The sequence below is a fragment of the Pogona vitticeps genome, chromosome 4 (assembly GCF_051106095.1).
Source record: "Pogona vitticeps strain Pit_001003342236 chromosome 4, PviZW2.1, whole genome shotgun sequence".
Classification (NCBI taxonomy): Eukaryota; Metazoa; Chordata; class Lepidosauria; order Squamata; family Agamidae; genus Pogona; species Pogona vitticeps.
This window is the reverse complement of record NC_135786.1, coordinates 69,305,293-69,329,224: the sequence shown is the minus strand read 5'-3', so window position 1 is coordinate 69,329,224 and position 23,932 is coordinate 69,305,293. Positions and strand designations below refer to the sequence as shown.

At 40.1% G+C, this 23,932-nt stretch overlaps 1 protein-coding gene across 2 annotated transcripts in view; it reads left to right on the top strand.

Annotated features, from left to right (window-relative positions):
• The window catches only part of LRP8 (LDL receptor related protein 8), a 221,395-nt gene extending 202,041 nt beyond the window's left edge, over positions 1 to 19,354 (top strand). For both annotated transcript variants that reach the window (XM_020799651.3, XM_072997637.2), the window contains 12 exons: positions 88 to 207; positions 342 to 467; positions 3,047 to 3,218; positions 4,734 to 4,961; positions 5,959 to 6,077; positions 7,582 to 7,721; positions 10,786 to 10,927; positions 12,288 to 12,440; positions 13,004 to 13,285; positions 14,693 to 14,761; positions 15,061 to 15,233; positions 16,671 to 19,354. In XM_020799651.3, coding sequence (XP_020655310.2) covers positions 88 to 207; positions 342 to 467; positions 3,047 to 3,218; positions 4,734 to 4,961; positions 5,959 to 6,077; positions 7,582 to 7,721; positions 10,786 to 10,927; positions 12,288 to 12,440; positions 13,004 to 13,285; positions 14,693 to 14,761; positions 15,061 to 15,233; positions 16,671 to 16,709 — 1,763 coding nt within the window. In that variant the 3' untranslated portion in view covers positions 16,710 to 19,354. The remainder of the gene's footprint in view (positions 1 to 87; positions 208 to 341; positions 468 to 3,046; positions 3,219 to 4,733; positions 4,962 to 5,958; positions 6,078 to 7,581; positions 7,722 to 10,785; positions 10,928 to 12,287; positions 12,441 to 13,003; positions 13,286 to 14,692; positions 14,762 to 15,060; positions 15,234 to 16,670) is intronic.
• Positions 19,355 to 23,932: the final 4,578 nt, after the last annotated feature.

The following is a 23,932-nucleotide window of genomic DNA, read 5'->3' as shown; positions in this document are numbered from 1 at the left end:
AACTTCTGGGAGATTTGGAGAAAACAGTTTGGAGTCTAATGGCTGAAGATTCAAATTGAATCTAAATTATCCACAACTCTCTCCTAGGTGTGAATGAATGTGCCCTGAACAATGGCGGTTGCTCCCACATATGTAGAGACTTGAAGATTGGCTATGCCTGTGAATGTCCTCCAGGATACAAGCTTCTAGACAAGAAAACATGTGGAGGTAATTTGCATGGAAACAGCAGCCCTTTGTATTTCATAGTAGAGTCACATAATTACAACTGCCCCAGACTCACTCCTTGTCTGCCTTAGGGCTCAATTTCAAGTTATTGATGGCTTTTAAATTTTCCTCCCCAGACATAGATGAATGTGAGAATCCTGATGCTTGCAGCCAGATCTGCGTTAACTACAAAGGGGACTATAAATGTGAATGCTATGAGGGCTACGAGATGGATACTCTCTCCAAAAACTGTAAAGCAGTAGGTAAGGGAATTATGTTCAAATCCATTTATACCTAACCCTTAGAAAGCATGATCCTTAGAAAGTGTGAGGACCAGGGAGACTGCAGCACTGACAATTCATGTGGGTATATAGGCAATACAGTGGTGCCCCGCATAACGAGCGATTTGTTTAACAACAAATCCACATAGCGATGTCTTTTTTGCGATCGCAAAAGCGATCGCATTGCGATGTTTCTAATGGTAAAACATCACTTTGCGATGATCAGTAAGCGTTTCGTTTACCAATTTTCGCAAAGCAATTTTTTAACAGCTGATCAGCGGTTCCAAAATGGTCGCCGGGTAAAGAAAATGGCCACCCGCTGTGTTTTTGCGCCCTTTCCTCGCTTACCGGGCAGCGAAAATGGCGGCCGCATGGAGGATTTCCGCATAACGGTGAGTTTTTTGCCCATAAGAATGCATAAAACGTGTTTTGATGCGTTCCTATGGGCTTTTTTGGCCCGCATAGCAACGACTTTTTGGGAACGGATTATCGTCGCTATGCGGGGCACCACTGTACAAACTTAACTATACCACTGAGAAGATTTTATAGTATGAGTGTGTGCAGCATTTATTCATTTACAGTTTGAAGTCTAAATATACACATTGGTAACAACAGTTCACTTGTGGAGAAATGTAATAAAATGGATGTCCTTTTAAATTAATTGCATTCTCCTTGCAAAGAGGTTGTCTTGTTAGCTTAAGAATCATAAGAGCAAATGTGTTAAATTCATAAAGGATGCTTACAAACTTTAGCTTTTCTTTGTATAGTTTTTTTTTCTTTAATAAGGTAAACAGAAATGCTGCTTAGGTATTAGATAAATAAAGTGGTGGCTCGCATTACGATGTTAATTTGTTCCAGCGAAATCGCTGTAGAACGAAAACATCGTAAACCAAAATTAAAAAGCCCATAGAAACACATTAAAAGTAGACATGGTCTAGAGGGGCGGGGTAAAAATCAAATAAATAAATAAATAAATAAAACCCAATTAATGCATTCCTATGGGCTTGAAACTCACCATCCAGCAAAGATCCTCCATAGCGTGGCCATTTTCGCTGCCCATGCATCCGTCCCAGAAAACAGCGGGTGGCCTTTTTTTTTTTTACCCGGCGACCATTTTGAAACCGCCAATCAGCTGTAGGAAAATCGTCGTTTTGCGAGAATCGGTTCCCGAAGCAGGGAACCGATCATTGCAAAGCGAAAAAAACCACAGGAAACATCTTTTTGTGATCGCTTTTGCGATCGCAAAAACTTTGTCGTTATGCAATTTCATCGTAAAACAGAGCGTTCATCTTGCGAGGCACCACTGTACCTAGTCAAAAGATAGTAACGTGTATGAAGGGCATGGTTCCACCATAACCTTCCCATATTGAGTGGGAAGATTTGAAAGGTGTGGCATAGTGGCTACCTCGTCCTGGGACGAGGACTAAAAAGAACTGGCCTGAAATCCCCTCTAAACATTGAAAGTCACTGGCTCGCCTGAGTCCAGTCACGCACTCTCAGCCTAACCTGCCTTCCAAGGGTTGGTGGTAGCATAAAGTGATAAGGAAGTAGAGAGGCATGCGTGCTGTCTTGAACTCACTGAGAAAAGGCAGAATATAAATGTAACAAAATTAACCTCTGTGTACTTAATTCAACCCACAGAGAAGTCTCTGCATGGTCCTGAGCCTTAATCTAACAAGGCTCCTGTTCATGTAGCGAATCCTAGTTTTATGCAAGAGAACACATGTAGGTCCCTCTCCTGTTCCATGTTGGATGCTGGTGACACTAGAGTGAGACGGGTATGCATGACCCTTTGTCTGACACTGGTTGCTGCTTTCTGTTCAGGCATAATGTCTGAACAGTGGTAGAAGCTAGGTTTCATTAAGCCATTTCCTGCTTTCTTAATGTATTTGGGATGGCATGGGATTTTGGCTATAGTTAAATCTTGTGTAGTTTGAATATCTTACATTCAGCCTTTAAAGCTGCTTTTAATAGTTGCCTTTTGACAAGCCTTGTGGCACATACACAACGCACAACTCTTAATCTACATAGAAAGGGCATCTCACAATGATTTTGTCAATAACTTGGTAGGACATGGATAGTTTGACACATTCTGGGTTTTTCACGGTCATAGAGAAATGTAGCATTCATAACAATGGGTCTTCTCCATACTAATGTACCTGGACTATAACAAGTAGATTTAATTGCAACGGAGATTCTAAAGGTTAAGCTTTCTCTCCAGAGCTTTGGAGAGTGTTTTGGGGGATTTCAAAAATGGGACTTTCCCAAGCTCTGTATTGCATCTCCCAAACAATATGAGAGCGATTTTTCTTTCTGCCAGGTTCGAAGGAAAGAGTGTGTGAATAGTCACTCAGTTATACCAAATGAGACTTTGAAACACTGGTGAGGATGTTGGGCATCCAGTGCCCACCAGTTTGAGAGAACAACAGAGCCGCTGTCTTCCTCCCAGATCAGACTTGTCTTTATGATCAAGCAACGGAAGTGAAATTCAGAATGCAGGAGCTGTGCTACTCTGTAAAAATAAAATAAAAAGTGACTTGATGGATTCTGTTCCATGACAGGGAAAAGCCCATACCTAGTTTTCACAAACCGTCATGAAGTGCGCAAGATTGACTTGGTGAAAAGGGACTACTCCCGCATCATTCCCATGCTGAAGAACGTGGTTGCTTTGGATGTCGAGGTGGCAACAAACAGGATCTACTGGTGTGATTTATTCTACAAGAAGATATACAGGTGTGGGAATTATGTTACTGGACTGTCCAAGTGCATGCTATGTTTTGGAGGGGGAGTGCGGCTTCATAAATGGTGAAAAATTGACTGAATATATATCCAGTGGTCCTGGTGGAAGGGTGCACTGTTTGTGTAGCTGTAAATATTGTATTTGTCTTTCTGTTTATTAATTCTTCTTTTCTTAGACTTGTATTTTTAGTGGTGTCTTTTATTTCTTCGTATTTCTTTAAGTAAAATTTCACCAATTACCAGTTTCATAAAGAGAGAACAGTTTCTCTAATCTGTGGCTAGTTAATTGCACGTAAGCTTCTAGGTAGAAATGCAGTGAAAGTCAGGGACGTTTGAAAAAGAGAAACAGCAAGCAGAAGGAGGGGGCAGGTGGCTTTTTCTACGAACGGTGAGCTTTGGAAAATGTGTAAAGGAGGAAGATAGGATCTGGCCATTAATAGTTGAGAATAATTTAAGATGGCATTTCTCCAAGAGTTTACTGGCAGCAAATATCTTTCAGGCTCTGGAGCCATGTGTCTATTATGGTGGAGAGTTTATTTTCTCTATTAGTGCCAACTGTGATAGACTTAGATGCTGAGAGTTATTGCTGCACTAGGTGTTGGGTGTTTATCTGCAACTTGGGAGACAGCGCTGGATGGCTATTTCCACAAAGGGCAAGCTGTTTCACCTGCTTTTATCATCACTGCCTGTGAAACATTATTAGGAGATTGGGGAAATGGGGAAAGTCAATCTAGCTCTTCCTTGGCATTTTTGCAAAAGAAGATGCTGTCTCCTGCAAGTGAGATACTGGAGAAAGTAGAATCGGGAAGTGACTGCTGGCAATTTTTTTGCAAAAGCGGAACTTAGGCAGTTCAGCTACCTTAGTACACCCTTGTAACGGTACACTGTACTGTACCAGTTCTAATATATAAAGTCTTGGTATCTGCGAAGGAGAAGAGCTCCACCTACTGAGTTCTCTAGGCAGCCTGTAACCAACAGGATTCATGCAAATCAAAACAGCAAGGATACGAAGTTGCCATTCTCCTTCCTTTTAGGATGCATATTTATATGGCAACCTTCTTTGCATATGTGAGTGAGTGTACTCATTGCCATAGCCTGGGTATATGTTGTGCTTGCACTCTAAGTATTAGGGGAACTTTTAAAGCAGAGAACCTACTCTGTGCTTTTCTATGTAATATCTAATTCTATATTATAGAATCTTCATATACAGAACAAGTCCCCATGTGGAGGTTCCCTCACCGTGTTGCTAGGGGGAGCCAGGATTTGCAAAGAAATAAGGGTTCTGCACTCTCAACCCCCTGCAATTGCTCTTTGTACAAAGGGCAACTAATTACCAAGTTAATGTAACTGGAATGTGGCTTAGCTTGCTGCAGAATTTAAATTTAGAATTTACTGCTATTGTGGAGCAGTTTCATGCAGTGTTTACACTTCACAATTTCAGTTTTCTCCACTACTATCACTATGTTTCCTCCGGCATAAATATAGTGACAATTTGTGTCCCTCTTTCAGTGCATACATAGATAAAGCCAGTGACACAGCTGAGCAGATGGTTCTCATAGATAGCCAACTGAACTCACCTGAAGGCCTGGCGATGGACTGGGTTCACAAGAACATCTATTGGACAGATTCAGGAAATAAGACAATTTCTGTAGCCACAGCTGATGGTAAGAAGAGGAGGACACTGTTCAGCTCTGATTTGAGTGAACCCAGAGCCATTGCGGTGGATCCAGTACGAGGGTAGGTGTGAAGGAGATAACATCTGATTTTATAATTTCAGCATATTCCTTGATCTGCCTTGATCCTTTCAGCTCCCATAATCTAAAATACAGTGTAAAGTATTTATTGTGTAGGCTATTTAGCTAAGATGATCAGTATATTAAAACATTGGGAAACAATGATTTTAGACTGCTAGCCTTAAAAAATGCAATGGCTAGAATACTATTGCTTGTGTAAAGGAAATCATATTAAGTTTTGCTAGCAAATTGCTGCTCATTGGCAAGGTGCTTGCAGTCCTGGGCAGGTGTCCTACAGTGCAATCATGTATGCTCAGTAGCACATCCAGCACTTCAATAATAAGTGGCAATTTGCTGCCAAAACTTAACACAGTTTCCCTTATGCAACCATAATTTGGTAATAGGATTTTTAAAATGAGAGACTGATTCATCATCAGTGATTAACCAAGCAATTTGAATTCATGGATTGTTATGAATTTGGGGGGATCCTTGCTTAGAGCAAGGAACTGATTCACTTACACTTTTCTATTCTTCCCATCTCTCTAGTTCTTGGCTGTTGAAGATTCCAGTTGGCCCATTTCAATCTGATTCTGTTCAATGAAGTCAAATAAATAAATAAATCTGCTCCTATTCTACTGAAATTAGGTGAAGAATGCTGTATGCATGTGTACATTCCTTAGTATATGGATCACAGATCAGACTCATGTTTTAGACACATCATATACTTACAGCATTATATTTGGATGCGGGGCAACAAAGAATTCCTGCCTTCTGATTAACCAAGGCACTGAATATAGGCTGTCCTTGATCAAATTAATTAATACTGTCTATAGAATCCAGTCATCTAGTGATCACTGGGATAGTTTGAGCTTGTTCAGAGAAGCAACAGTCAGCAGCAGTTCAAAGTTAGCACTTGCACATTTTTAAAATTAAATGTGCTTAGTCTCAAACGACGTGTAGACATGCATGCCACCATCCCCTTCCTCTGTTTTGCCTTACAGATTCATGTACTGGTCTGACTGGGGGGACATAGCAAAAATTGAGAAATCTGGCTTGAATGGTGTGGATCGGCAAATACTTGTGACAGACAACATTGAATGGCCCAATGGCATCACACTAGGTAAGATGCAAAACCTAGGATCAAGACATTGTAATTTACCAACATTACTGGGAACAGGAAACTGCTTTTATACTTATTCAGACCTCAATAATCCATCTAACTTAATATTGCCTGTTTTGACGGGCCAGAATTTCAGATAGCCCTAGATGGAAGTGCCAGGGACAGAACCTGGAAGACTCTGCATGCACAGCATGTGCCCTAACACTGAGCAATGACCCTTTCCATCATTTTAGCATCTTTAGTTTTTAAAACTAACTAAGCAAGGCAAAAATACAATTATACAGGTCTCAGATGGGCTTTTTGACCCTTTTATATATATAGTTCCTGAGTTCAGTGTAATATAAATGTTTGCTGATGCAGCTTATCCTGAGTTCCTCCTGCTGATTCAGCAATCTATGTTCCATGTAAGGCTCCTTCAAAACCTTTACATAAGGCTGAACTAGATGGTACCGGGGGGGGGGGGGGTGATCAATCTCCTACCATCTCTCTCCCTTTCACTCTCCCTCTCTCTTTGTCCTTTTTTTAAAAATCTGGAAAGCAGCTTCAGATTGTGCAGATGGGAACAGAACGGGGAAAGGTGCAAGAGAGGAAGATAATGAAAAACAATATTCCCTTCTGTCATTTTCCCACTAATAGTCATCCTCCCTCAAGCAGTTTTCACAGGTGCAATGGAAATGATACAGGCCCTCTGTGCCTTCTCCTAAAACTGAAGAAAAACAATTTGGGCAAGGGTGATTTTGAGCAAATTAATAGCAAACTCCCACAGCTTCTTTTCCCTTTTTTCTAAGTCATGAGACTTTAAAATGTTATCTGTGGATACATGCACCCTGACACACAGAGCTCTGCTAAAATAATTTGCCCTTTACTTGAACAGCATAGGAAGTATCTGTGGTAGCAAGAAATTGCCACATCCATTTGTTCTCTCAAATTTAACCAGATAGGTAGCTGGTACCACAATCAAAGCCACAAATAAATGATAAATGGCAACTGCTAGATTACTGGAGATAAAGAGACGTCAGGCTGTAGGGCTTTGAACGTGACCTCTTGCCTATCAGCTGTGTGCAACCGCCTGGGACCCTGGCTTGCTACTAAAATGCTAAACTCATCAGTGCAGAGAAAGTTCTCCCCAGAAAATGTGATGGGCCAAAGAAAACCTCAAAGCAGCCTTAGAAAACCTCAAAGCAGCTGTAGTTGCTTGGTTTGTACTGGCTTTTCAGGCCAGATTTGTCCCTTTATGCTGCACAAATAGGCTTGGGATCAAAGATGTAACACTATGGTGATTTAAAGAGCCAAATAACATGGGAAGAAATATGTGGGAGAGAAAAATCTCTTCTGGTGCACTTGAACTTGATTACGATTGCTGTCCTCTGTGAGTTGTTTTACATAAATAACTTTTTCACAGTTTCCGAAGATGCTCGGACAGCAAGTTATCTACAATAATAAGAGGTGACCGAAAAGCAAGTGTACTTAGATATAATTCTGTTTCAATACTTTTACTTTTCAGATTTGTTGAATCAACGTCTCTACTGGGTAGACTCCAAGTTGCACTTGCTTTCAAGTGTGGATTTCAATGGAAGCAACAGGAAAGTTCTCATTTCTTCTGTGGATGACCTGAGCCATCCATTTGGATTAGCAGTATTTGAGGTATGAGACTAGGAGTTGGGATGTTAATCTAGCCAGAAAGTGAACTAAAGGTAGTACCGGAAATGAATCAGCCGTTACTGATACCAGATGTGGGCAGTGGGGCTTCTATAGATGCCAGCCATAATTCTCATTCAAGAAGTATGATGGTGCGGTATGGCATAGCTGGTTATGACCTGCAAAGAGTAGGACTGTACAGGTTCATGTAGGGACAGGCAGAGTGGATGGAAGAGAGAATCTAAAGATATTCTTGAAATAATATAAAGATATTAATTAAAAAATACATTGTGCACTTAGAAGTCCCCTTCCTCTCCCACCCTCTGAAAATGATGCTTATCTGCTTTTTATTTCGCACATCAATAGTAGGCATAATCAAAAGTCTGTTATGAATTGATACACTGAATAATACAGGCAACAAAAGATGGATACATTGGATTGTTAATGTGTACAAGGTTAGAATTTGGTATATTTAGAGGATAGCTTCCTTAAATTGTAGAAGTTTGTGATTTCAAAAAATAGAAATGTACCCTTTTCCAAAATTTAAAGTTTCAGTGGTCAGAATGTTAAACTTCTGAACTGTACCTAAAGATTCCTCAACAAATGTATGGTCAGCTAGAGAAGCAACAGGATTTAATAGCAAAAATATTGTGCCAGTTTAATCTTTCATCCATTAGAATATAATACAACCTCTAAATATTCACCTTTTTACTTCTCAAGTCAGAACTATAAAACTTTTATAACATAATTTTGCTATTTCACCTGCGTCTCCTTTTGACAGAATAATCAAAGTTTCTGATTAAAGGGATTTTTTAAATCTGTTGTATCCTATTGTTTCACTTCATATTAGGAGTCACCACAATTGAATCACACATACCCCAAAAGATAGTTTTGCTCCTGTTTCTTACTTCTGTATGTGTTATCCTGAATGACAGTGTTGTTGTCTACAAAACTCAAGGACTTGCTCTGTGTTGAAACTAACTTAATACAGGTCATACCTTTGGAAATGGAAGGAAGATTAGCCTGGAATGCCATTTTCACTGGGATGCCAAAGGATCATTCCACTTTCTAATAAATCCCCTCAAATCCTATTCATGAACCATCATGACCCCAAAAGCCAGAGAAATTCATTCAAGAGCACAAGCTGGCCTTTGGATAAGTAGAGCAGGCAGGTCAGCCTGGCTTTTAAAGCTAGCTCGGAAGTAGAAAGGCTTTTCCCCCCCAGCCTTTTTCATACAGACATCACATTATGTGCTTTTTAAAAGGAGGGAACTGAGCTATACATTCTAGGTGAACTGCCTGTCACCAAAATACCTTTTTCTTTGTTGTACTCTAGCTAAGAGGTAGTGATTACTGAATAGCCAGAATTTTCCAGCACATTAAATTTTTGTGGGGTACAGTACAAAAGTAAAGCAGGCTTGCTTGCAGTCACAGAGCTTGAAAATTAATTTTCAAATTAATTAAAGTTAAAAGTTAGAAATTGGAAATTAATTTGTTGCTATTAACATCTGTTCTCACACACACACACACACACACACACACACAGAGAGAGAGAGAGAGAGAGAGAGAGAGAGAGAGAGAGAGGCAGCATGTGATTCTACAGTCCATTCGCCAAAGGGCAGGAGGCCTACCCATCTCTTCCAAAACTAAATTTGTGCTGCTTAGGAGGGATATGATGAGTACTTGCAAAATCTTTCATTCCCAGCAATTCACGGAGTCTCACTATGTTATCACTCATTACCTAGAAGTCTTCCTGCTTCACTGACATTTCCTAATTTGCAGAAAGAAGAGACTCTGACTTTGTTTTCTCTTTCATTTTATTTTAGTTCATTTTTTGCCCACCTTCTGTGCCAGAGACTGTCAAATTCTGTGCAGTTTAATGCTCCTCCCAGTCAGTCCTACACAGGAAATATGCCATTCTGCACAGATACTTCAACAATCCTATGCAGCTTGGTTTTTCTCCCACTACATATTTCCTGGGCAGCAAAGATGCCATTCTGTGCAGGACTTGTAACAGTTGTAACTTCTAGTCTGTCAGCGAAAACAGGGTCCCTTTTTCCTGTTGCAGAAGCCCAACTCTTGAACTTGCCAGAAAGAACTGAGTTGAAAATGCACCTGCTTAGCTGCCTTCTTTGTGCCACAAGAAGTTTTGTTTTTCCTTTTATATGTGCATTAACCACTTTTGCGTTGTTTTGTTCAAACTGGTCATTTTGCAGCCATTCGTAACATGGAAGGCTCAGTTGGGCTGTCCACAATAGGAAAGTCTGCCTTCTTCAGACCAGAGACACCTTTAAGAGAGGAGCTGCGCAATTCAGTCATAAACAGTGCCTTTGAACAGTGCCTTTGAACCACCCTCATAGCAAGAGCTCTGAGGAAAGAGCTGGAGCCATATAATCCAGAGTGGACAGCTTGCTCCTTACATAGAACTGGTTCTCAGCCTTGTAGCTCATGATGGTCTTACACTATAATTTCCAGATACTCTAAGAAAGGTGATAGTTTTTTAAGGAACTGTAACTAAATCTTCTGGGTATTATTTATAGGGTCAAGCTTGAACTACAACCCTTTCCTTTTTGAAAATGGGAGTGTGAAGTGTAATGTGCCCCTTGGAGAGGGAATGCGCAACAAACTATGTTACTTTTCATATTTTTTTCCTGGCACTGGTTTGAAAAAAAGCAACAGATTTATTGTTAACATGCTAGCTCTAATGTGTTATTTCCCCTTCTGGGTCCGTGCCATTTTCTAGATCTTGAACTGCAGACATAAATTGATATGCATCCAAAGATGGATATTACAGTAGTATTTCTCTCTGCATTGCATTGCTTTGAGTAGAATACCCTTCTGAATGTAAATGGAGAGGTACACCCCAAAACTCACACTGATTCGTGATTACTTTTTGTAATGTTCAAGAAAGACCTGACAAAAGTCAACTTTATATTCAGCATCTTTCTTTGTGTCTGTAAAGGACTGAATATGATTTGATTACTAAAAATGCCAAATAGATTGGCACATAAGAAATGCATAGTGCTTAAAAGGCTCATACCGATTCATGATATGGTCTCTATTTTTGCAGGACAGGGTATTCTGGACTGATTTAGAGAATGAGGCCATCTTCAGTGCCAATAGATTGAATGGCCAGGACATTGCCATTTTAGCTGAGAATCTCAATAATCCTCATGACATTGTAGTCTTTCATGAACTGAAGCAACCTAAAGGTAAGGCATGTATTCAGTACAGGCCAAAGTTTGATCAGTATTCCATATTAACAACATTACATTTATTTCCACTATTTTGTTTGATAAAATTCATGACAAAAGACTAGCCCCAATCAGGCATTAATGAATGGATTGTCCTCAACGTGCTTAGAGGGAGAGAGCCTAGCTTCATCACATCTGTCATCACTTTCTTCGCATAATAATGGAGGTGTTTAATGGGAAGAAGTTTCTGCTCACATATAGACTACACAGGAGGAAGAACTTACATCTTAATGCAAGTAGGAACTCCTCTTCATACTTCTCTGTCCATGTGCAAAGAAAGTGACCACAGATGTGCACAGGGCAGGGACTCTTTTCCAAATATGTTGAAAAAGCTCAATTTGTCAACGCCTGAATAGGGTTTCTCTTGATGGCAAAGCTATGGATTTGTGTATATGATGTTGCCAACTGTTCCTCACATTGCTTCGATTCCTCTCTGATGGAGGAGCCAGGGGCTGTGACTGAAGAGAGAAGCCAGCCTCAGTGTAAAGTGCCTCAGCTCTTATGGAGAAGAGGAAAGTATTCCTAAAACCCTTACACACCTCTGTAAATTGATATCACACACTGAAAAGAGGTGATTAGCCATTCCATCCATTGAAACCACTACAGGGTGACAGCAATGACATTCAAGTTTTGAAAAAGTGTCAATGGCCTTGAGAAGCATCTTTTAGCACCCCCAAATCTGGAGAGCTTTTAAATGTTTTTTTAAAAAGAGGGTTGCAGAAAAAAGCTCTTCAGATTGTTTTTGTATTATACTACTGCCCTCCGCTGTTTACAAAGTTTCTTCAGAAGCAGTGAAACAGATGCTATTAAAGCTGTTTTCCAGTGCCTTGCTGCTAATACCATTTCCTCTGCAGCGAATCTCTGGAAATCATTTCAGCACTCAGACCATGTTGGCATGCTTCCTTGTACCTTGTGGTAGAATGCATGTAGTTTCCTATGAGGAAATAGTAATCTGTAAAAGAACGTTTGTTTGAAATGTGTTACATAAAACTATTTATGTGATGATGAACTGAACTCTGATGTGCATATGCTCTTTTATGCTGGGACCTGCCCCTCATTTTCCCCCCTCCTCCATTTTGTATCTGAACACTGCTTTGGAATTAATTATGAAAAGCTATATAGAAATTCTTACAAAGAAAATGAATAAAAATATTCCCACCACTTTGCCAGGGAATATACACACTTCAAATTGTCCCTGAGCTGCAGGGCTCCTAGAAGTGAAGTCAAAAAGGCAGAGTGTCAAAAGATTTTTTTGGCCCTGAAGATTTGACAGGAATATTCAATTTACATCTTCTTTATTTTCTTCTTCTATATGTAGCTCCAGATGCTTGTGAACTCAGTTCTCTGCCAAATGGAGGCTGTGAATACCTGTGTCTTCCTGCACCCCAAATCTCTCCACATTCCCCAAAGTACACATGCGCTTGTCCTGACACTATGTGGTTGGGTCCTGACATGAAAAAATGCAATAAAGGTAAAGACAACTGCTTTGACTCTAGAAACCATACCAGTGATTAGGATTAGGGCAAATTCACTCCTTCCTTCGATGGATAGCCGATTGTTGTTGTCTTTTGGAAGACTCTGAAGGAGCCTGTATGATTCACCATCTCTTAACAACATTATATGTATTTTTGCTTATGAAATCTAAGTTCATAAGATCCTTATTTAAGAGGCACAGCTTAACACAGATGCGAGTGGGGAGCCAGAGGCAAATAGAAAGGAACAGGGTTGAGACAGGGGAAAGCAGTATTTATTGTTACATTGCCAGCATAACCAGCTGAACAAATATCTTTTGTTTTAAATATTTTGAATACATTTCAAAATGCAATAGAATTTAAATATAAATTAGATGGTTGGGCCAAAACTGAACACAGTCTTTCAAGTTACAGAGAATTAAGATGGCTATTCATTAGGGTTTTTTTATTATCTTTTCTGGTTTAGATGATTTCCTATCTTCAGAAAGAAAGGAAAGTGTCCTAATACTGTGAAACTGTGTAACTCTTGAGGTGACTATATATGTATGGATTATGTTTTCAGAGCTTCCAGCTACCTCAGCGAATGTGCCTATTACCACGACAGTTACTGCGACTTACTTGCCCAATCTTACCAATGTCGCTACTGCTGTTACATCTTCTGGTACAACTGCTGCTACCACCACCATTGTTACAAGTGACAGTACCAACAACACTAGTCCTGAAAGAGAGGAAACCACATCACATGTCTTCCTTGGCACGACAATGCTTCATTCACCCACACCCACATCCAGTCTTGCCGAATCCAAGATAACGACAACAGGAAGCAATAATCTCTCCCAGCACTGTAAGCAAAATCGTTTCAAAATGTTTTGTTCTTCCTCCTTTTCAGAGGCTTATAATTTGGATAACTGGTCTGGTAATGGTACAGTACATTTGAATAGTCAGCAGCCATATTTGTGCAGAGTAACACAATCTTTAATGTAAACTCCCTCTGCTCAAAAATATAAATGCTCTCCCTTTTACATGAACTCTTCCTTTTACATGAACTCTTGTCTCCATAGAGGAAGGGCTGGTTTCAGCAGTTTCTTGAAGAGCCCTGTTTTCCAAATAGTGTTCAGTTTGTTTATATAACAGGGAGATCAAGCACCCTAATACTTTATAGGGTGATCCTGGACTCACAGATTAGTAGGTTAACACAGAATATCCCCAAACAGTTTTAACATAACTCCTTCAGTCTCATTTCCTCAACTAGTTTGCCAGCAGTCATGTAATGCAGAACATTGTTCTCAGTTTACAGAGTGGAAATGGAAGCTAAGAGATAATGGGGGAGGCAGAAAGAAGAGCCACAAATAAAATAGTTTGTTTAAAGTCAATCAGAACATCCCTCGTGGAGCTCGTATTCCAGTTTGGCTCTCCCAGGATTCTCAAGGGCCTCCGCTTTACCAGCAGAGAGGTCTCTTCAGGTTTCAAACCAAACGGTGATGTTGTGTACCTATTGAAACATTTAGAGCTGCAATAGTTCTTATTGGAGATATATATATTTGGCAAGAAATTATCTTGTAATAACCAACCTGTATGCCATTTGGATCTTAAGCGTAGCAAAGATGGGGAATCTTTGGCCCTTCAGATTTACTTTGTTGTTGTTTACTTTGTTGTTGTTGTTGTTGTTGTTGTTGTTGTTGTTGTTGTTGTTAGTAGTAGTAGTAGTAGTAGTAGTAGTAGTAGTAGTAGTAGTAGTAGTAGTATTTTGCGATGACTTCCATAATTAATTCCAGTTGGTCATGTTGACAAGGGCTTTGAGGGGGGGGAAGGAAGCCCAGAACATCTGGAGGGCCAAAGGTTCCTCACTCCTGCTTGAGGCACAAGAGTTTAGAGAGAAATGCTTTAGGAATCAGTGATTTCACAACTTTGTGATGATAGATCATACACTGAGGGAGAGACAGTCCTTAGGCTAAAGCCGGTTTTGAACCAGTGGAATGAACAACAGAATATCATTACACAAGAATTCCTCTGCCTCACAGAACCTTAAGAAACACAGATAGAACTGTTTCCTATTTCCAAGGTTTCCACAAGGAAAACCCCTTATAGATTTATCCTAATGCTGGAAATTAATGCACAAAGCAAATAAGGATGGCTTAGTCATGTTTTTTTTTCCCCAATCAAAAGTGTTTGCTAAAAGCACTGATCTATTTGTACATTTACATATACATGTTCTTCGTCTGAATCTGAACCTGGTTCTGTCTGGTTACAGATGCTAACAATGGGCAAGGTTTTGGATCAACCGTGATGGCAGCCATTATTGGAATTGTTGTTCCTGTAGGTAAGCATGTATATGACAGTTTATATAGACAGTTTTCCTGTTTGCTTTTGATCAGTGGTTCCCAACCTTGGATAACCGAAGTGTTATTCCCAGAAGCCTCACTGCCACCTGTGCTGGTTGAGTTTTCTGGGAACTGCAGTCCAAGAACACCTGGGTTACCCAAGGCTGGGAACCACTGATTTCAATGCACAGAACTCATAAAGGATTCACAGCAGAGAACTCTGTGCGGAGCACCGGGGTCTCTCTGAGACAATTAGAAATGTTTATTCCTTTCTCTCCCCTTGTCTCTTTTTTAACAGTGGTGATTGGTTTGTTATGCATGGGAGGATACCTCATCTGGAGAAACTGGAAACGGAAAAACACAAAGAGCATGAACTTTGATAATCCTGTGTACAGGAAGACCACAGAAGAAGAAGATGAAGATGAAATACATATTGGGAGAACAGCACAGATTGGGCATGTGTACCCAGCAGTAAGCATCACATTCTGTCTTTCTGGCTGATCTTTTAGAATCGCATATAAGCAGATATTAAGTACATAGACTCCCTTCCTCTCAATCAAAGGATTCTAGTGAATTTAGAATAATTAACTAATTCATCCTCACAATATGGAAACAAGAGGTAGGTGTCAAATATTGCACAGCCCACATCCACTCTGTGGCCATCTCTAGTAATTATATGGGCAGAATGTTAAAGCCTAGGTATAAGTGAAATATAAGGATCAGATGTGTGCTGTGTGATTGCATCCAGTCCCTAAAGTAAATGCAATGCAGTTGTGCCCTTCAGTTATAGTTCATTTCAAACTATTATATGGTGGGGGACAGTCCAGAAAGGATAGACTCTATCAAATATAAAAATATTTAGAGGCATTGTTGGTACAACTGAACAAGAGTTGAGCGCATAGAAGGAGGCTGAGAATCATATTTTCCCCATCAAAATGTTGTTTTACAATATTTATTAGACTCTTATATTGAGTATTGGCATTGAAACCAGTGTCCTTCCTCTTTTCTGCAGAAAACTGACATAAATGAGGATTTCAGAATTAGATTCAGAATATTAAGACTTCATAAACCAGTTTAAATCCATTGCCTGTATGGGTTTGTTTAATGTCTTCAACCTAACTGAGAGGCAGACAAACAGATGTTTCGGACTGCTGCTTGCATAATCCCAGACAATAAGCCATGCTGGTTGCTTATGGCAATAGTAGTTCAAAGGATCTGGAGAACAACAGACTGTGTACTGTATCCTTATCTAATGTTAATAAGAGTGAAGACATATGCAATCAGCAACCGTACAGATATCTTTACGCTAAAGCAATGGTTAAACTGCATTACTGCAGCTAAGCCTCTGCTCACAACCTGAGTTTGATTCAGGGAGTTGGCTCAAGTGACTCAGCCTTCCTTCCTTCCAAGATCAGTAAAATGGGTATCCAGCTTATTGGAGGACAAAGTGTTGTTTACATAGTTAAATTGCAAACTGCCCAGAGAGTGCTTTAGCACTATGGCATGGTATATAGATTGAAACAAAAACAACAATCATTACTAGTTCTAAACATCTGCAGGAATACAAAAGATAGTAAGAGAAACAAATTATCCCCTTAGTAGGCTGCTCCATGGAATCACCTGGAGGGGCCTATTTATCCCTCTGTCTCTGAACTCTGACCTCAATTTTGATTGAAATGCTTCCACTCCAGAGTTACAGCTTCCAAATTTTGACTTGCGCCACCACCACCACCACCACACACACATACAGTGTTGTAGTTGTTATTTTGGCTCTCGTTGTTAAAGTAAGACCTCTGTCTGCCTCCTAGAGTGGCGTACAGGCTAATGAAAGCAAGACAATTCTTGCCCTCAGGCTTATACACACCAGAACAGGAGGGACTGATACATTTCTCTCTTCTTTTTCAACAGCGTGTAGCATTAAGCCTGGAGGATGATGGGTTGCCATGAGAACTACTCCTAGCTCCAACTCCATAGCCGGTGGATTGATAGATATGCACTGAACACATCTGCTGTGGATCACGGAACCTACTGTCTTTTATCTCCTTCTCTTCTCCCCACTTCTTTAATTATTATTTATGTTGCAGAGAGGTAACCACAAAGTTGTAATGAACTGCAAACATCCAAAGGATGTGAGAGTTTTTGTATGTATAATCTTTTATACACCTTTTTAACTTCTTGCACTATCCATCAGTCATAGTGAGGAGGCTGCTCTATTACTGAGCTACTAACTCGGTGTATACAACCAGCCAGACCCAACCAAGGGTCAGTAGCTTACTTGTCATTTTTAAAAACTATATTTATAGAGGTTTTGTAAATATGTCAAGCATACTTTGTGGCTATCCGTCAACATAAAAAAGTCTATACAAACAGTTTAGGATATTTATTAACAAGCTCTGGATATAAGATTTGTTCTGTACATACACTTAGAGAATGAGAGTATTTATTTTTTTGTATGTTTGGCTCGCTGTGTATAGATTATCTGTGTATATATCTATCAATGCTAGATAGGTATATAGACATTGACCTATATATATACCTACATATATAAATATATATATATATATATATATATAAATTTAAATAAATATAAATATATTTTATAAAGACTAGCCCAGCTATTTGGGAAATAGGGTAATTGAATTCTTAAGGGATGCTTTAGAGACAACTTGCTTTGAAGATTAAAACCAGTGAATTAAGAATGACAGGTGTTAGAATAAGATAGTCTATGACTGTCAAAAAGAACAAAATGCTCCCTTGATGATTAACAAAGAAACTTAACGACCAGCTCAGACAGTTGCATAGGGTTGCCCCACTCCAGCAAAATCTTTGCGGACACAAAACTTTATTCAGAATGCAACTCCCAGGATCTCCTCAGGCAGCAGACATTGCAGTTTGGCAGATCATGGGAGCTGCACGCTGCAAAAAAGTAGCTCTTCTAAACTCTGCATAAGGAGACATGTAGAGGGTGACTGGAAAAGCCTGGGACCTCAGTGCAAACTTTACCCTCATGACATTTCTATATACGAAGTAGCAAGAGGATATGCTTGAACACATTTTCCAGGATGGTAGTCCTGTTAAGCTCAGTGTGACTTACTTTGCAGTAAGAAGGTTTTGGACTGAACTTTTATCTCATTTTTGCAGTTTCAAGAATCTATGACTAGGTCTCCTCCTTTTTGCTTAGAGAGGAAGAATTTGAAAAGTACAGTTTACTTTTTCCTTGAGCAAGTCAAGTGGTGATAACTAAGAGCTGTTTTCCACAATAATGCTAGCTGTGCAGAGCTGTCCTAGCCATATTTGTGCAGAAATAAGTCCCATTTGCTAGTTGAGGAGTTATTCAGACCCGCACCTGTCCTGCTATTTGCTTCGCTGGAGGGACGGGGAGGTTGGTTTGCCCTTTTCTTTCTGGCGAGCAGATAACCTGATCACTAGAATGAACCAATCCGTCTCCAGAGCACCCCCTACCTGCACCTTTTTGAGCACCTGTCAAGGGCTACTACTTTTTTTGGCATGGGTAGGTGCACCAGCTTGCACAATAGCTGGAAACAAATCAAAATCAAGGCTTGGCAGCTGTCAAAGCTACCAAAGCTCCTTCCACTGTCAATTTCCAGTATCATAAAATGTCTTTAATAAGTACACCGCTTCAGAATACTGGCAAATGGAACACTTCCCCTGCTCCTGTGTGAAGAGGTGGGGAAAATGACATTATTATAATTTTTTGCCTCTTATGACTGATGCACTGAATCATTTAGATTATATATTTTTTAAAAAAATTCTTTGCTTTTGTGTGAAGGCAAACAAAAAATACATTTTTATTTAATCTAATTCATTCGGCACATCAGCAATGCCCCACATAGTGTGTGATTAGCTGGCTGGGTAACTCAGTGGTTTAGGTATGGTTTAGGTATCTGGCTGTGGAGCCAGAGCTTGGGAATTTAATTCTCCACTGTGCTTTCCCAGAAAAGAGCCAGATCTGGGTTCAAATCCTCACTCAGGCATGGAAACTCACTGGGGAGGGGCAATGGTAAAACCACTCCTTAAATATTTCATATACTTTAGAAATCTATGGGGATGCCGTAAGTTGCATTCAGCTAAATCCTCTTTTTTTAAAAAAAAGGGGGGGAAAGATCCTTTTCCCAAATAAGCATGGAAAAGCAATACAGTATTTCAGCATTTCTGCAGGGCTCTAGTGCAGCTTTTGGCCAGCTTATGGATGATCAAGTTTGGCTGACAAAAGGCTCCTTTGGGGACACTCGACTTCTAGATACCTATTGATCAATTGTTTTGAATCGGTTACGCAAAAACAGCCTAAGAACATCAAGGACAAAAGTGATAGTGGTGACAGGAGTGACCAATCTAGTATTTTTCTGTGACAATTTTTGTAGCTTAGGAATGTTAAAACAAATGTGCTCGTCAGCAGGGTGAGCAGCCATGGACAGCCTGGGGCCCACATCTGCCTCTTTTCTAAAACAGGGATGTGTTCAGAAGATCACTTCTAGTTTTAGAGAAGGGGAGAATAGCATTGAAGCAGACAGTCATATCCCCTGGAGACTTTTGAGGATGCATTCATCTAATTAATTTTCTCTGATGCAGAACTTAAATGACCCCGAAGGCTGCTCTTGGAGGCTAAGGTGGGCTACACACTTCCCCCTTCAGCTCTTAAGGGCATGTTACCATGAGCACAACTTGCCTTGCTGTTCCCCTCACCCCCATGTTAATGAGGACTTTGTTGTTGTGATACTACTGTACTACACTTCCCAAACAGCTTGGCAGAAAGGGAAAAATACTTTTAACAGTGCAGTCCTGTGTGCACAGTTTACTCTGAAGTAAGTCTGTAACCTGTAAATCCCTTCTCATAGAATCACAGAGTTGGAAGAGACCCCCAGGGGATATCGAATCTAACCCCCTGCCATGCAGGAACTCAATCAAAGCACTCCCGACAGATGGCCATCCAACCTCTGCTTAAAAACCTCCAAAGAAGGAGACTCCACCACACTCCAAGGCAGCATATTCCACTGCCGACCAGCTCTGACTTTCAGGAAGTTCTTCCTGAGATTCAGGTGGAATCTCTTTTCCTGTAGTTTGAAACCATTTCTCCTAGTCCTACTTAGTGTCTGCAGCTGTGGAAAACAAACCTGTCACTTCCTCGACATGACATCCCTCCAGATATCTAAACATGGCTATCATGTCCCCTCTTAACCTTCTTTTTGTAAGGCTAAACTTTCCCAGCTCCCTAATCCGCTCCTTATAGGACATGGTTTCCAGACTTTAGACCAATTTGGTTGCCCTCTTCTGGACATGTTCCAGGTTGTCAACATCCTTCTTGAATTGAGGTGCCCAGAACTGGACACAATACTCCAGGTGACGTCTGACCAAAGCAGTATAGAGTGATACTATCACTTCCTTTGATATAGACACTATACTATTGATGCAACCAAGAATTACATTGGCTTTCTTGGCAGCCGCATCACACTGCTGACTCATGTTCAGTTTGTGGTCTACCAAGACTCCTAGATCCCTTTCACAGGTACTGTTGTCTAGCAAGGTGTCTTCCAGGTGTCAGTTCATTTTTTCTGCCTAGGTGTAGGACCTTACATTTCTCCCTGTTGAAATTCATTTTGTTAGTTTTGGCCCAGGACTCTAATCTGTAAAGGTCATTTTGAATTTTAATCTTGTCCTCTGGGGAATTAGCAACCTCTCCCAAATTGGTATAATCTGCAAATTTAATCAGCATACTCTCTATTCCTTCATCCAAGTCATTGATAAAGATGTTGAATAGCCCAGGGCCCAGAACAAAACCCTGAGATACCCCACTAGTTAACTCTCTCCTGGATGAAGAGAAGCCATTGGTGAGCACCCTTTGGGTTCGGTCAGTCAACCAATTAGAAATCCACTGAACAGTAGCACTGTCTAGCCCACATTTTATTAGCTTCCTTGCAAGACTATCATGGGGAACTTTGTCAATGTACTGAAATCAAGATATGCTACATCCACAGCGTTCCTTTCATCTACCAAGCCTGTAACTCTATCAAAAAAAGAGATGAGATTAGTCTGGCATGACTTGTTTTTGAGAAACCCATGTTGACTTTTAGTGATGACAGCACTACTTTCTGAGTAATAACAAACTGTCTGCTTAATGATCTGTTCTACAATTTTTCCAGGAATTGATGTCAGGCTGTCTGGGCAATAATTATTTGGGTCTTCTTTTTCCCCCTCTTTGAAGATGGGGATAACATTTGCCCTCCTCCAGTCTGTGGGGGTCTTCTCCTGTTCTCCAAGAATTCTCTAATTATTGCCAGTGCTTCTTAAATTATTTCTGCCAGTTCTTTTAATATCCTTGGATGTAATTCATCTGGCCCCGGAGATTTGAATCCATTTAGAGTAGCCAGGTATTCCTGTACTACTTCTCTACCTATTCTGTGCTGCATTTCCCCCACTACGTCACCTGCTCTTCACCCCTAAGATTGAGCACTATTTTCCTTTTCGGAGAAAACTGAGGCAAAGAAGGTTTTGAGAAGTTCAGCCTTTTCCTCTGTTAGTAGTTGGCCCAAGCAGCGACCCTATCATTTCCTTGTTTCTCCTTTTGCTGTGGGCATAACTAAAAAAAGCCCTTTTTATTGTTTTTAATCTGTCTGGCAAGCCTGAATTCATTCTGCACTTTTGCTTCTCTTACCTTCCCCCTACATATACTGGCTATTTGCTTGTATTCCTCTTTGTTGGTTTCCCCATTTTTTCATTTCTTGTACATTGTTTTTTAACAGTTAGCTCAGTTTAAAGTTCTTTAGTCAATCATTCTGGTTTCTTTAGACATCTCCCTTATTCGCACTAAGTTATTATATATGTAAGTGCACATAGGATTACAGCCCAAGATGTAATGGTGAGGTTCTTATATAGCATAGGCTCTTCAAGAAGAGAAATGATTCTTTTCCCTGCTATCGGGCTGACAGTGGGAGGAAGGGTTAGTTAATGAATTAATCAGTTTACATAAGTCCCAAGAATTAGCTGCTTCAATAGTTTTCAAAATGTATTCCAGGAATTCCTGGGGTTTATCAGGAGCTTTTCATTAAAGGCAAGACTTTCTAAGAAACCACTTATCCCCCAGCTGACCATTAGTAGGTGCTGGGGTGGTTGGAAAAATAAAATATTACACAGTGTAACTTTTCTATACTCTGGTTATAGGGTTCTTTTTCAGCAAATGTGGAGTAATGGAGCAGATTCCAGAAGACTCATGATCTGAATGTGCATTCTGAAGTATGTCCCCCAAATTCCCTTGCAGTAGAAAGAAAATTTCTCAACAAACAGATATAAAACAGTCCCTGATGGTAGGAAATTAGAGAACTATTCAGCACGTAGCTACAGTACATGTTATGTACTCTCCCATAGAAACCTCACCAGGGTTTGCCCTAAGTCAGACACTTTTATATCTTAAATCAACCCTTCTTTTGTATGGCACCAATCATCTATTAATATTTTCTGACCAGCACAAATCTCCATCACTCTTATCAACAGTCTTGTGAGGTAGGTTAGTCTGAGATAGATTGACACCTTGTAGATCATTTAGTGACCCAAGCAAAGATCTGAATAATTGAGATCTCATTAAGCTGGTTAGCTTTGGCTATATCCCACCCTGTTTAGCTACCTGCTTGCATTAGGCCACTAAACATCTAACCTGTGATGGCTTTATGTTCATTTTGCCTGCTGTTCCTCTCCTGCATTTCACACAAACTGCCAGGTGTCCAGTTTTATACCACTGTACCTAATCCTTTAGCAGAGGAATCTCAGTACATTTGCTGTTGCATCTATACTGACTTTATGTTCTGCCTGCTGACCTTTGACTACTGTTATGAAGAAGCCTGCATTTGGCAAGAAATGTTCAGCATCATGCTATACTAGGTACTGGATTTGAATTTTCGTGGCTGCAAAGAAGTCTCCTGCTTTTGTACTTGATGTTTCTTCTACAAACGCAGCAACAGAAGTCTTGTTTCAAAATTGGAATGTTTACTTTTAAAAGATTGTGTAGTTCAATATGTATTCAAAAGTATGTGGGGTTCTTGTTCAGTGTCACAAAAGAAAGAGAAAGTGGTCTTGCTCCATCAGTTCCAGAGAATAAGATTACCTCAAGCAGTAATAATGAAAAGGAATTGTCTGATTTTCTCCTTCACCAGATAATTTTCTGATAAGAAAAAAGATGGAAGAAATGGCACTAAAATGAGAGGGCCTACCAACTGAAGAAGGATGTCTGACACATAGATCCATAAAATTCACAAACAAGGTGGTGTGATTGAACAATAAAAGCCTTGTTTGAAAGCACTTAAATTGATTCTGCACGTGTCCAGTGATTAAATTATGCCCTGCATATGTAAAACTGCTACAGCAGATTGAACACAACAGAGGTCTCACGCCACCTCAAACAAGTGCTTCGTATGCTGAACTCCAGGCATCAAGTGATAGCCAGGCCGTACATGGGTGTGTAAACTGGAACACATGCACGTGACTTATTTTTACTGCATCAACAAGTTTGGAAAATTGCATCAAGTTTCAAAAATTTCCAGGAAAAAGAAAGCAAAAAATCTGTTGTTTAGCATACCAAGTCACATTAGAATAGGCCCATTGAATCAGTGTGGTTTTGGGGAGTCAACTCCTCCGTAACTTTCATTGATTTAAATGTGCCCACTGTAGTTCTGAATTACTATACTAAGTCACAGCTAGAGGGAGTCAATTGAATCAATGGAATGTACTGTATAGAGTTGACTTATGAAATCCCCACTAATTCAGTGGGCCTACTCTAGTGCAATTTACTGTGCTAAACACCAGGATTTCAGCCAATAAGATCCTTGTAACTAAGTTTGAATTGGCTTTCTCTCCAAAAGCAGATCTCATATGATTCCAAGATACATGACATTTAGCGCACACATGTGTACATGCACATATACAACAAAGTCTCCCACCCTTTTTTTAAAATAGTTGTGTGTCAGTGTAAACTCTTGGGGCTAAATCTAATGTTAGTCCTGCCAATACACCCAGTGAAATAAACATGACTTAATAGTCACAACTAGCTTATTTCATTGGGTCCAGTCTAAATAGGATTCTACTTTTAGAATTTCTCTCCAAATTTCAAAAGCAATCGGTTTTGTGACTATGTGAACGGTCCCCACTGCGAAGTGTGGTTTGGT